The 14,930-nt window shown below is 38.3% G+C and overlaps 1 protein-coding gene across 4 annotated transcripts in view; it reads left to right on the forward strand.

The window, feature by feature from the left end:
- The first annotated feature begins 261 nt into the window (after nt 1-261).
- The window catches only part of IL5RA (interleukin 5 receptor subunit alpha), a 43,483-nt gene continuing 28,814 nt past the window's right edge, over nt 262-14,930 (forward strand). For 2 of the 4 annotated variants that reach the window (XM_010337869.3, XM_074404887.1), the window contains exons 1-6: nt 1,515-1,758; nt 5,598-5,682; nt 7,752-7,897; nt 8,736-8,874; nt 12,146-12,299; nt 12,379-12,566. In XM_010337869.3, the coding sequence (XP_010336171.2) occupies nt 1,720-1,758; nt 5,598-5,682; nt 7,752-7,897; nt 8,736-8,874; nt 12,146-12,299; nt 12,379-12,566 (751 nt within the window). In that variant the 5' untranslated portion in view covers nt 1,515-1,719. Of the gene's footprint in view, nt 389-1,514; nt 1,759-5,597; nt 5,683-7,751; nt 7,898-8,735; nt 8,875-12,145; nt 12,300-12,378; nt 12,567-14,930 lie in introns of those variants that run through there. The other 2 variants (XM_074404888.1, XM_074404889.1) reach the window with 2 other exon arrangements.

Raw genomic sequence — 14,930 nt, forward strand, 5'->3', positions numbered from 1 at the left:
CAACTCCTGAAGATAGCAAACCAGCTCTGAAAGAGAGTGAAAATGCAGACGAGACAGTTATCAGATAATGACTATCTGGACAAGAGAGATTCTTTCATTTGACAGCAGTTCAGTTGTTGGGAGTTCCAGTTTGGCTCCTGCATAGTTGCTCTGTACAAATCCTCCTCCATATTTGCTTAGAGAAAACATGTTGCCATCCCATCGTAAAGGAAGCTGCCTGAGAGTTTTTAACCATTACAGCTGTGATGATGAAAGAGTGAAGAACCGCCTCTAAGTTAAAAAGTGCACCCAGAGATAAGGTTCGTTCTCAATGCCCTGCTGCTGCTTCTGATCGCATGGCCACCGCACTTCTCAGTAAGTGGGAATCAAACGCTTCACTCACCACAGAGTAAGCAAATAAATATCTTTCTTCTATGGCATGGGCTCTTACAATACCCTGTGCTCCACCTCCTAATAATTTCATTACACCCAGGGCAAGGAGGAGGGGTTAGGAAAAGTGAGAAACAATGACTTCTAAATATATGGCAAACTTTTAAACAACAAAAAGAGGAAACAAAACTCCTTATAATTCTATTATTATTAGCAGGGACAGAACTAACAATGGTGCTATTAAACTTGCGTTATTAGGCAGGTCATGTTGATTCTATTCTTGTGTTTTGGCTCAGTAACTGAGATGTGCAAGCCCGTGGTGGCAAGGTGACTCATATTAAAACAATACCTATGGTTTTGTTAATTCTTATATAAATATAAGACATTTATTTTGCACTGCTCCAGATGATTTATGCAACTAAAATGAGAACATATATTCTGCCAAGATTTCTTAGAAAATAAATGAGTTTCCAAAATAGGGTATAAGGTTTAATGAAATATCTTAGGAAGTTTCAGAGTTAAGCAAGAAATCTACAAATAAAGAAACAACAACAAAAAGTAGATAACGACACTTTATCTAACTGAAGGAGGCCTTCTGCTTTTTCTTTCTGGTAGGGGTTCTTGAATGTCCAAGAATGTTTCATTTTATACAAAATTTACACAAATTTGCTGAATATATTTCACTTGGTTTTGTGTTCACTAATGTATTTACCCAAAGCAAGGTAAGCATATTTCCATTTAGACAGAAAAGGATGAAATGGAACCCCCCAAAAAAGTAGAAAAAAGGAGATGCAGAGAGAAAAAATAAAATAAAATCTTTTAATATCCATGAACCTAAAATTAACAAACACATGAAAAGTGATGGTGCTTTTATAGCCATGTTGAATAATATCCTTAATACTTGGTCTAATGAATTATCACACCAAACATTTCATTACCTGGTATAATTTCTCTTTTAAGTGACTGTGTCCTCTTTCATGGTTATTGAAAAAGAAATTAATCTATGTAGCTATTTGTTAAAAGTTTGCATTTCCAAGCATAATAAAGTTTTAGAAGTCAAATCACCTCATTTGTTTATATTACTTCAAACACTGCATGGGAAATTTTTAGGCAAGGTACCAAAAGTGGGCCAGGCTTGTTACACACTCCCCAGCCTGCCGCACTCCTGACCTAACTTGTTCCTCTGTTAGGTTCCACCACACATCGCACATTAGGGCTGTGCACTAATTTGCTTCTGTTCCACACAGGGCCTGGCACATTGAGCATCAGTCCTGTGCCTGACACTGTGCTAGATGGTGGGATTGCAGCCAGGAGCATAGACACGACAGACACGGTCCTCGCCATCTACTGATGAGTACTGATTGGAACAAGAGGATTGTCTTTAGACAGGTACGCCCAGGAGCATGAATGTGGGATGACAAATTGCACCATGTGCAACTGGCAGGAAATTGCCATTGGGATGTGTGTCTGTGTGTGTGTGTGTATTTCTTTTTTTTTTTTTTTTCTGAGACAGTGTCTCACTCCGTTGTTCAGGCTAGCTTGTAGCAGTGCAATCTCGGCTCACTGCAACCGACAGATCCTCTGTCTCCAGGATTCAAGTGATTCTCCCGCCTCAGCTTCCCTAGTAGGTGGAATTACAGGCACCTGCCACTGCACTTGGCTAATTTTGTATTTTTTAGTAGAGATGGGGTTTCACCATGTTGGCCAGGCTGCCTCAGCCTCCCAAAGTGCTGGGATTACAGGTGTGAGCCAGCACGCCTGGCCAACCATTGGGTAATTTGTAGCAAACTCCTTCTTCTATTTTTCCAAATACTCAAGGTGGCAACACCATTTCAACTTGGACTGACAGAATTTTATGTCTATGGCCACAACCTGAATTTATGAGTTATATTTTAGGACCATTTTGGAAATTTAATCAAAAGTACAGTAGTAGTAAAAAAATGCATGCATGATAAGTAGTCCTTATTATTCATTTATATCTTTAGAAATGTACAGTTTTTCATTGGGGTATAATGCAATATACCTAGGTAAACATGTCTTTTACAGTGTATACCTTGATTTATTTATTCTTCATCCTCCAAGAAATAACTTCTTTTGCTGTTTATACTGTACAGGATAAAAGAGAAAGTAAATTCTATATTTAAAAGCCTAACAGCATGAATCCTCTCAGTTGCTTTACAATTTCTGCCACTAAGGTTGAGTCTGGAATTAGGTGTCACCAGAGTTGACTCAAAAAGGAATGCCAATATAACTTTGGTTATGAAACAAATGCCCGAGGTGGAAAAATAAGTTGGAAAAAAAAGAGGGGAAACTATTTGTAAGTCTGAACTTCAGTGGAATTTAACCAGTTCTCAAGAACACTGGGGAAATCCACTGCAAATTGTCAAAATTTTACCCAACTTTCTAGAAACACCTATAGGAAAGGAGATTGTGGTTATTTTTTCTCCAACATTAAAAAAAAATGTAACACCTATCAGAAACTAGATTCTCAGAGAGCACTCGAGGAATTTTAGATTGACTCAATGAAATGTTACATGAACAAGTAGATTATGATTTCTCTTAGAGATTGAGCATGTATTCCTGATTATTGTAAATAAGCAACATACAGTTGCTTCATTCTGCTTAGTTTGCATCTTATTTTAACAATTTAATGGTTTTCTGCTGCATTTTAATTGGTAGCCATGAGAAGAATGAGTTGAACATACTGTCAATATATATATTTAAGCTAATGAAATAGCTCTGTTCTTGTATAGTGAAATACGACCCAGTTGATGTCTATATAACAGTGTATCTTGGATTAAATAAATGGTCTGAAGAGATTTGGGTTGTTTTGTTTGTTTGTTTGTTTGTTTGTTTGCACGGACCAGAAGTACTAAGGGCCCACAGAGAGTGAGCAGAATTGTAGAAAACATGGTATCAAATCCTGAAGTTCTAGTAGTACTCAACCTTATGTAACATTTATCTGGCTCACAAAAAAACTGTCATTCTTGGTAATATTTAGACTCTTAACTGAGTACCTTGTACCATCTATAGGACAACTGATTTTTTTCCAAAAGCATCTTTTTTTAATGTAAAATATAACAATGAAACATGAAAAAGTTATCTAGTATTTATGGCCAAAAATTAATAATAAAAATTTTTTGAATGATCAAATTTGAAAAACAATTCTATTCTTAGCAGCTATAAAATCAGAATCCATGACAAATTCTAGGGGAGAGTGCTTGCTTATATAAAATATTCAATTATCTCCCTCACTGAGATATTCAACAGTTTTATTATTTACTTCAACAGTTTAATTGCAAAGGATAAATAGATGTTTATTGTTTTTGCAAGTACTCTTATAACATAGTTCTACTTTGTCTGTCAGTAGAAATCACAAAGGAATATTAATTTTACAGTTTTTTCTGACCTAGAATTCCTATTATTGAAAATTAGTGCAAAATGAGATCATATGTAGTATTTCAGGAAATGCTAACATTTCAAGACATCACTTTCATAACTTCAAGAGGAAGCTATCTTTATTGCTGTTGTTAAGGAATTTTTACCTTTGCTTCTCAGGCTTAGTAGATTACTAGAGTTTTCCCTTAATTCATTAAAATTCTAACTTGTTGAAAATATTTTAAAAATTATAGAGTACCTGCTATTGTCATCATCTTTTTTTTTTTTTTTTTTTTTTAATTTTCTACATGGTGTGAAGTCCTCAGAGAAAAAAGAAACAGCATTTTAAATCAAAACTGGCACAGTTCTGATTAGCAATACTTAAGTTTATTTGGAAAGGAATTGAGTGATTTATATGCCAATTCTTTCCTGCTGTTGTGGCACTTTACCAACTTCATTAGTAAGTTCAGCAGTAATAGTGGCAACTTAAGTAATAATTTAAGAAGGAATAATGAAGTTAAGAGCGTTCTGTGCTATTTCCTGGAGGTATTCATTTAGCCCAGGTCTCTCCTATGGTTCTACTGGAATTATATTTAGAAAATATCAAGCCACATAAATAAATTTTTTAACTGAAATTATCAATCATTGTAATTAGTACTATAAAGTTGACAGAGCGTAGGTTTTGCTGTTGGAAGGTCAGAGATGGGGGCTAGGCTCCATTACTTAACAGCTGTTTGATCTTTGGCAAATTATTTCACCTTTCAGACTCCTTTCCTTCATGAGTAGGAATAATATCTGTGGCAGTGATTTCTATCATGTATAACAGCCACATGTGCCTGGTACCCAGTCTCTGGGGGGAGCACGTGGTAAGAGTGTAGGAAGAACTGCTGTGTCAAAGTGAGGACAACACAGGTGGAGCCATGCATGTTATCTGCCCTTTAAAGCTAAGTTCTTATGAAATATGCCTTTCAAAATGTGCAGAAGAAAAACTCAAGATTTCTCATATACAATTCCCAGAAAGAGATCACCCACTTTCCTTTTTGATGTGTAGAAAAGGATGCTGAGACTTTTGTGTGTGTTCACATTGGGCTGTTTATCACATTTGCTGCTCTAGATTTATTCTCATTGCCCAATTGTTTCAAGGAGGTAGACATATTCTCTTTATTTTCCCCAGGTCCATCACTATGTTTTTCATTTCTTTTGTGACCTGCTCCCATTTGGGTACCAAAAAAAAAAAAAAAGCCTCTTCAAAGTCAAAGTACCACAAGTTGCTTCTGGACTGGTGATACAAAGTTTCTCTTTCTCAGGTTACAAATTGTTTTAAAGTTTCCTGTCATGTTGGCTCATATTTAAATCCTCATAGTGAAAATGGTAAAGTTGTTTATTTCTTTTATTGACTATGCTAGAACTTCTACCGTTCAGAGATCTGCTCTGTTCTCTTGCCGAAAAGCAATCCCCTCCTAATTGTTTTCTTCTCTTCCAGCTTTAAATATACCTTGGGTTTCACCAGGAATGTCTTTTCTGCTTAGTGTGTGTCAAGAACTCTAGTTTTTAGATGGCAAATCAGAAGTCTCTGCTCCTATCGTACCCCTAAACACACCTTTGTTGGGGCAGTTTTTCAACAGGTTCACACTTATCAATTTATGTTTCATTCTGTCTTTCAGGCTATGAATCTATATTGGAAGGGCAAAATCCAAGATTTCATCATGTTTGTATTTCTAGCACATAACAAATATGCCATAAATGTTTGTTGAATGGTCAAATGACTATATTTTATGTTAGAAAGTAGCTATCAGTTTTTCTTAAAAATAGCAACAAGATGATTTTTATATCTCCCTTGTTTTCTGTAGGATATGATCATCATGGCACCTATATTACTGATTCTTTTGGGGGCCACTGAGATACTGCAAGCTGACTTACTTCCTGATGAAAAGAGTAAGGACCTTCTATTCAATTCAATAATGTTTATTTTTAAAAGTATGTTAGTAAAAAGGTAGCATTATTTTCTCTTAAACTGTCAATTAGAACATTGTATGTGGATTTTTGTAAGAGACAATATTTATCCCATCAGAAGACAGATGCTTTAAACATGCTGTATTTTTTAAGAAACTAATGTTGGTTGAAATGCAAATGTTATGCTACAGTGAAAAATCAAAGTCCAAGTGTGGGTGGCTGGGCACCATGGAATAAAGCTGGTGCCAGTGGTCGCATTTGGAAAGTCTTCCCACACAAGGGAATAATTAGCAGGCTTCATAGCCGAACATTAAGAAGGTTCCACTGCATTTTATCCTGAAATTTGTTGATGTATGTATTTGGTGTGATGACAGAGTTTAAGGAAAACCATCACATGATCCAAATTTAGCATTGTCAACAGAACTATCTATGGTAATGACAATGTTCTGTCTTTGTAATGTCCAAGGCAGTAGCCACTAGCCATATGTGATTACTGAGCCCTTGACATATGGATAGTGCAACTATGGTAATTAATTTAAATTAATTTAGGCCAGACACAGTGGCTCACACCTGTAATCCTAGCACTTTAGGAGGCCAAGGCAGGTGGATCACTTGAAATCAGGAGTTTGAGACAAGCCTGGCTAACATGGGGAAACCCCAACTCTACTAAAAATACAGAAATAGCCAGGTATGGTGGCACATGCCTGTAATCTCAGCTACTTGGGAAGCTGAGGCAACAGAACAGCTTGAACTGAGAGGCAGAGGTTGCAGTGAACTGAAATCGCACCACTGCTCTCCAGCCTGAGTGACAGAGTGAGACTTTGTCTCAAAAATTAATTAATTAACTAATTAAAATTTTGATAGCCATAAGTTGCCAGTGGCTACCATAAGGGACAGCGCAGCACAAACAGAGCTCTAAAAATCCTCATGTGGTAAATGTGGATATAGAGGTGTAGAAGGTTGTTAAGGTCAATGGATAAATCCTGATTACTTAGTAAATGAATAAAAGAAGTTTTGATAATTGTGTACACAATACCGTCCTAATTGCAAATAAAAATAAATAAATACACGCCCAGCAAAATCACAGTGGATATATCATATGTTAATGCCATTCTTAGTGGTATGATTATTCTAAAAATTTTATTATCTTCTTTGTGCTTACCTGTGCTTTCCAATATTTCTTCAAAGAATAGATAGTGATTTTGTAATTAAACAAAAGTTTATATTTTGAAAGCAAAGTCAGAAAGTGGCTCATGAAGGGGGAAGAAAGCTTTTCTTTGTGTAGAGGCCTATTTAAGTAAGTTTGTTTGCAAATATTTTTGTCTGTGACTCATAATGAGGTAAGTACATTTTTACATTATGTACCAGCACACATACAAATATATATCTATAACTATCTTTATGTAGTGGAAACAAGAGATACATGAAACAGCCCTCATTATGTTTGATGCACACTGATATTTTCTATTCTATTTTTCTTCCACATCATTAAAATAAAAATTCTGATCACAAACCAATACATTGTTATCACTGCCTCTTAATGGCTAATGACCCTCAGTTTGAAAATTATGGTTAGAGTGAATAGTGATACAGTAACATGTTCATATTTCAATAAAAATATAGATATTATAGGTAAACACCTGGGCAGCATAAAAAAGATAAGTTAAAAACAGTTTTAAAGAAACTGCTTGTAGACTGGCCGTCGTGGCTCATGCCTGTAATTCCAGCATTTTGAGAGGCTGAGGTGAGTAGAACACTTGAGGTCAGGAGTTTGAGACCAGCCTGGTCAACATGGTGAAACCCTGTCTCTACTTGAACAATAACAAAAAAATTAGCCCAGCGTGGTGGCATGCGCCTGTAGTCCCAGCTACTTGGGTGAAAATAGCCACTCTCTCTTTGCCCCGGTGTTCAGGCACAGCAGAACAACTGTGTCTGTGGTGCTGGCAGGTCCAGGACAGCATCTGCAGGACAACAAATATTCAAAAAGTTTTAAAAGTGTGGCCTATGTCTAGTTGAACACTGTGTTGTTTCTTTCTTCTCTGAATCAACAGTTTCACTTCTCCCACCTGTCAATTTTACCATTAAAGTTACTGGTTTGGCTCAAGTTCTTTTACATTGGGAACCAAATCCTGATCAAGAGCAAAGAAATGTTAATCTAGAATATCAAGTGAAAATAAACGCTCCAAAAGAAGATGACGTAAGTGTTTATTCTAATGGATATCCTTACTGAGAATTAAATATGCATTTTGACTGCATTTTCTTTATCAAATGAAATTTTAGATTAGAAAAGAAAAAGAAAACTACGGATAGGCTCTTTATTATATTGCCAGTAGAATAGTGTCTCTGCAAGAATGCCTGTGAGCTAATGCTGGGTATATTGTTCAGCATTACACAGCATTGCAGAATATTTTAACTTTCAGATGATTCCCTTAGGGAAGAATGTTTAGTAACTTCTTAGGCACAATGGATTGGATACTGGTTTTCTGTTTCCCCTAAAATTACAACAGAACAGGGGAAAGTAGTCTAGTAAAACAAGAAGCGGGCAGGCAAAGCAGAGAGTCAGGGAAACCAAGTTCAAATCCTAGTTTTTCCACTTCCTGCCTTTGCAACCTGGGACAGGTCACTTAGCTTCTCAGAGCCTCAGTTTTACCTCGGGGCTACATTCAGGCACCTGCTGCATATTAGGTGTGCAGTGCATTCAAACAAAGGGAGAAGTGATTCATATTAACTATTTTTCAATCAATATAGAATTCTAGAGAATTTTCTGTCAAACATTGACCTCCGGGGAGATGGTGGTCAAGAGAACTTGAGTTTAACTGTGATATTTTATTTGTATTTACAAGAATAATGTGTTCATGTGTTGTTGAGAAATTACTGTGTTGTTATTACAATGGTTTTGACTTTTTTCCAGCAAAACTGTTTCATTGCATTTTCCTCTTCATTTAAAAAGTGGAAGAAAATGCAGATTTGATTAAAATAGCTCTCTTAAGGCTAGTTCTCTTTTATGTATCACAACTTGGGGGTTTTATTTTTAGTATGAAACCAGAATCACTGAAAGCAACTGTGTAACCATCCTCCACCAAGGCTTTTCAGCAAGTGTGCGGACCATCCTGCAGAACGACCACTCATTTCTGGCCAGCAGCTGGGTTTCTGCTGAAGTTCAGGCTCCACCAGGTAAAGCGAACCTCCAAAAGTTCAGTGTCTATGTTTTGGATTTTGAAACTATAGAAACGTAGAAAAATTAACACTAACTCACTTTTTTTTCAGTCAGTCATCTGTTCTTATCAAGTACTCCCATATCAACAACATCCTAACCAAGGCTGCTGCCACTTCTTATAACCAACTGAGTTCCATCTGGAACATTCTTGCAGAAATATCCACTGTCTCTGCCTTGGCCTCCAGTGGAAAGCTGGTGTTTCTGATACTTAGAATCAGTAATACTTCTGATCAAACACTTAAGTGTGCACACACAATAGAGGAGAGAAAAGAGGAAAAGCAGGCTACCAAGTTCTGGGATATGTGGGTTCACCCAATAATAATTATCTTGGTCAGTCAAGCTCATAGGTAATTTTCAAACGATTATCTTCTCATATCACCAGATGAAAAGACCATGCCTCCTGAATTGTGTTGGTGACTTAAAACAGAATCATAAAGATCTTCCCATTTACTTTTTTTTTTTTTTTTGAAAAAGGGTCTCACTCTGTCACCCAGGCTGACGTGCAGTGGTGTGTTCTCAACTCACTGCAAACTCTGCCTCCTGGGTTCAAGCGGTTCTCATGTCTCAGCCTCCCAAGTAGCTGGGATTATAGACATGCACCCCTATAGCAGACTAATTTTTGTATTATTACTATTGTAGAGATGGGGTTTTGCCCTGTTGGCCAGGCTGGTCTCGAACTCCTGGCCTCAAGCCATCCACCTGCCTCCACCTCCCAAAGTGCTGGAGTTACAGATGTAAGCCACTGTATCTGGCCCAATTTACTTGTTATAACTTGTCTAGACCACATACTAGCCAATTTGCATGGGCTTGATTACAAGTACAGAAACTAATTCAAGGTAGATGCAAGAGCACAGAGATGGATTATTGTATATGCTTTACATCAAATCACTATTCCCCCTTTCTATAATGAATAACTGGATTTTACCTATGAGGCACTTTGCCATTTAGATTTCTACAATTCTAATTATCCTCTGAGAATTCTAATACAGGATGACACTAATAAAAATTATTTCTGTTTTGAACCAAGTGGAATCCACATAAAATGATTCCTTGGATGAGAATGACAAGACAAAGAGTCTTCCGAATCTGTAAACTGTATTTGGGGCATGGACTTTCTGGTCATTTGGTGCATGGACGAACATATATTAGGTTGGTGCAAAAGTAATGATTAAAATCATAACTACTTTTGCATCAATAATATATACTATGAATTGCATATATTGCATATGAATATATACTATGAGCTGAATAAGTCAATCTGATTTGAGGTATTTCTTTAATACCTCATCTTTAACTTCTCTAGAAATCCATCTTTAACTTCTCTAATTTCACTATAGGTAATAAAAGGCTCTCTCTCATCATCTTCTCCCTCTGCTTCTTGAAAGACACTGGCTGACAATGATAAAAATGATCTACAACTGATTTAAGCTACGATCAAAAGACCCCCTTCTGTCTCTCAAGGCTCTCATTTTGATGTGGTCTTTCCTGACCTGGGTGCAAGAGCTTGTTTTCTTCTCTGAACAACCACCAACAAGGCAGTGTTTCCCAGTGTCTTCTAAAGACCAACAGTTAATACAGCAACAAGAGAGGTTAAAATGAAAACAAACCTTTCTAGTCACATAATTTGAGAAATCCTTAATGAAGCAAACACTAAAAGGTTGCATTTAAAATCTTGGCCGGGCACAGTGGTTCACAACTGTAATCCCAGCACTTTGGGAAGCTGAGGCAGGTGAATTACTTGAGGTCAAGAGTTTGAGGCCAGCCTGGCCAACTTGGTGAAACCCTATCTCTACTAAAAACACAAAAATGAGGTGGACATGGTGGCGTGTGCCTGTAATCCCAGTTACTAGGGAAGCTGAGGCAAGAGAATTGCTGAAACCTGGGAGGTGGAGGTTGCAGTGAAAAAATAACACCACCGCACTCCAGTCTGGGTGACAGAGTGACTCTGTTTCCAAAAATATTAAGAATAAATAATAAAATAAAATAAAATTTGAAGGTTTTTTTTTTTTTTTTTTTTGAGACAGGGTCCCACTCTGTTGCCCAGGCTGGAATGCAGTGGCATGATCTTGGCTCACTGCAGCCTTGACCTCCCCAGCTCAAGTGATCCTTCCACCTCAACCTATCCAATAGCTGGAACTACAAGGCACCTGACACCACACCTGGCTAATTTTTGTTTTATTTTTTGGATATATGGGTTTTTTCCATGTTACCCAGGCTGGTCTCAAACTCCTGCGCTCAAGAGATATCCATCTGCCTTGGCCTCACAATGTGCTGGAATTATAGGCATGAGCACTGTGCCTGGCCAATTCAAGATTTTCTTAAAGTTCTAGTATATTAAAGAAGACTTTAACATGCTAATGTGCATCAAGTCTGCATAGCAGTGGTATTATCTTTCAGTGCTGTCAAAACTCATTTCTTCTGAGCAGCAACCTATGTAATTCATGAAACATTTGGATACAACCTAATGAGTCATACAATTCTAGGATGGAGAGAAACACTCAAGACCTTTGTGTACCAACCCTCTTCTTTACAATTGAAAACATAGAGTCCAAAGAGTGGGGGGCACTGTCTCACAGCTAGTTATTAACAAATGTGGCATTAGAGCACCAAAGTTGCTGGACATCAACCTCTAAATGATAATATGTTGTAATTCTCTTGAACTTTCACACATTCGTTGCACAAACACAACCATCAAACCCCAAACAAAATAGCTGGGAAGCATTTAATATCAGAAATGGGGGCTTTATAATTCTAGTTCCCTATCTCCAGCAAGTTGGCCTTTGGTGGTTAGAAGGTTTCTAGAAATATGTGATAATGGCTGGGCATGGTGGGTCATGCTTGTAATCCCAGCACTTTAGGAGGCCAAGGCCAGTGGATCACTTGAGGTCAAGAGTTCAAGACCAGCCTGGCCATCATGCTGAAACCTCAGCTCTACTGAAAATACAAAAATTAGCTGAGTGTGGTGGTGTACACCTGTAATCCTAGCTACTCAGGAGACTGTGGCATGAGAATCACTCCAACCCAGAGGCAGAGGTTGCAGTGAGCTGAGATCATACCAGTGTACTGCAGCTTGGGTAACAGAGCGAGACTCTCAAGGGAAAAAAACAATGTGAGGATGATTATTTTTGGTGATGAATAAGATGTTCAGATCACTGCAGTTGCAAAAGAAGCATGAAATTCAGAGTCTACCATGGCAATTTTTTCTTCTTTTTATTTTTGACTACCTAGGGTCTCCCAGAACCTCAGCTTTGAATTTAACCTGCACCACAAACACTACAGCAGATAATTATTCACATTTAAGGCCATACCAAGTTTCCCTTCACTGCACCTGGCTTGTTGGCACAGATGCCCCTGAGGACACGCAGTATTTTCTCTACTACAGGTTAGTACTGAACCTATTTTTACTTAGGCAAATAGTTGTTTCCTGCAGTGTTATAAAACTCATGAGTGTTACAATTTAGGTATGGTTCCTGGACTGAAGAATGCAAAGAATACAGCAAAGACATACTGGAGAGAAATATTGCATGCTGGTTTCCCAGGACTTTCATCCACAGCAGAGGGCGTGACTGGCTTGTGGTTCTTGTTAATGGCTCCAGCAAGCACACTACCATCAAGCCCTTTGATCAGCTGTTTGCCCTTCACACCATTGGTAAGACTGACTTAACCCAAATCTGAAATAACCTCAGAATCTGAGCACTGGAGGGAAGGGTTATAAAGATCACCTAGTTTTACTACTTCTCTGATGCTAGGTAAGCATAGGGCCCATGTTCAAAAACCACTGGGACAGGGTCCTCCATCCCAACACCACCAATGATTTTGAAAGGATAACTCTGTTATAGAGGGTTGTCTTGGGCATGGTAGAATATTTCGCATCATCTCTGGCTTCTCACACTAGATGCCATGAGTATGCCACTCTGCCCCGGATATACGATTTTTTAAAAAGTTTCAGACTTTGCCAAATGTCCCTCAGGGGGTAAAATTTCTCCCAGTTGAGAATGACTGCACTAGAAAAAGTGAACTAACTGCTTCAAAGAGACCATTTAATCTTTCATCACTTCTGACAGGTTTTGTGAAATTTCTGCCCCCGGGTGCTGTTGTGGACTAGTGCCAACCCAGTTCGTTTGAGTCCTTTCCCTACAGAGTGGCCTCTCTTAGCTATTCTAGTAGACCTCCCATTCAGAAGCCCTTCTTCTCCAGGTTAACATCTCTCTCCCTGCATTTCCCACTGTTCTGGCCCATCTCCTGGATGTTCTCCAGCTCGAATCTCTCTCAGTGTGCAATTCTTAGCTCTAAAAATTCTATTCCTGTTTTCATATGCTCAATTCTCAATAGAGAAGACACTCTCCCTCATCTCAGATAGTTCTGTTCATGAAACTCATCAGGTGCTCTCACATGACATTTTTGGTTATGGAGATTTCAGATTTCAATGGTGGGCTGGTTATTATGGGTTGCTGGGGGTGGGGGCAGACTTCCTGGACTTGGGTCCTGGTTCTACCACTGACTGAGTGACCTTGGATGAGCTGACCATTCCTCTGTGTCTAATCTTATCTGAAACAATGGAGAGGAATCAATACTTCCATTGTGTTTTCATAAGAATTGTGTTGCTAATGATAAAGTGCTTAGACCAGTGCCTTGCATAAAGGTTTAATATACTAAAATATTATTTAGAGGATATGGTTTGTCTGTGACATATCTATAGCCAATGGATATAACTTTGTGTAAAGAATCATAGCCCTTACTAAAGAGGTTATGCAATTCTCTCCAGTAGTATATTTCTAAGATAAACTAAAAATGTCACTTTCATGAAAATTGGCAATAAAAGATGCTGAGGCCGGGCGCAGTGGCTCAAGCCTGTAATCCCAGCACTTTGGGAGGCCAAGGCGGGCGGATCACGAGGTCAAGAGATCGAGACCATCCTGGTCAACATGGTGAAACCCCGTCTCTACTAAAAATACAAAAAATTAGCTGGGCATGGTGGTGTGTGCCTGTAATCCCAGCTACTCAGGAGGCTGAGGCAGGAGAATTGCCTGAACCCAGGAGGTGGAGGTTGCGGCGAGCCGAGATCACGCCATTACACTCCAGCCTGGGTAACAAGAGTGAAACTCCATCTCAAAAAAAAAAGATGCTGAGGAAGACCTAGGAAAAAATAATATTAATATGAAAATGGATATGATTAGTATAGACCATAGGAATTCATTTTCTTTTATAATTTTCATTTTATTGGGGCTAATTCCTAGGATTACTAAAAGAAATCAGTACTTTCTTGGTTAATAATTTTCTTCTTAGGGACTAGAAGGCTCTGAAGCCAGTGGATCCCACTCTTGGCCCCATTAATTGTGAGATCTAAGCCACATTACCTAAGACAAGAACACTCGCTAAGAATTAATTTCTACTCATCTCAAGGGACCATAAGACAATCAAGTGAGATCTCAAGGGAAAGGACATTAGAGTTCTAAGTGAAGACAAATTTAGCCCAATCCATTTTTTTAATGCAAAAGAAAACTAAAGCTTCCTGCTCCTCTGTCTCCCAAACAAACAAAGACACAGTAAACAAAATGAGATTAAAAACTGAATCTCAGAAAGGGGAAGTGATTTGCTCAGGGTCGTATAGCTACTGGCAAGAGGCAGAGCATGGTGGGAGGTCCGGGGAAATGTTCTCTCAGTGGTCAGGTTTATTCTGGGCTTGGTACAGCTTGAGTAGTAAAAGGGGATGGTGGGTGAGTCTTGCAATGAGCTAAGTGGGGAAGAGATTCAAGCATTCAATTCCATTTGGAGTAGTAATCCTTGTAGTTTCCAGAAAGGGTCTCTTCTTCTTCAGCACTGTAAGACAAGTGTATTATGAGAGGCCACCAGCTTCCTGTGGCTTGGAGATCAGTTGATTAAGACCTGATGGTAAGACCTTTTTGAAAATAGCCTATCTCAGAAATGCCTTGAGAAGTGTGAGTGGGTTGGAGTTATCAGCTCTGATCACAGATTCTAAGGAGATATCACTGATCTTTCATTCCCTAATGTA

Source organism: Saimiri boliviensis, chromosome 8 (assembly GCF_048565385.1).
Source record: "Saimiri boliviensis isolate mSaiBol1 chromosome 8, mSaiBol1.pri, whole genome shotgun sequence".
NCBI lineage: Eukaryota > Metazoa > Chordata > Mammalia > Primates > Cebidae > Saimiri > Saimiri boliviensis.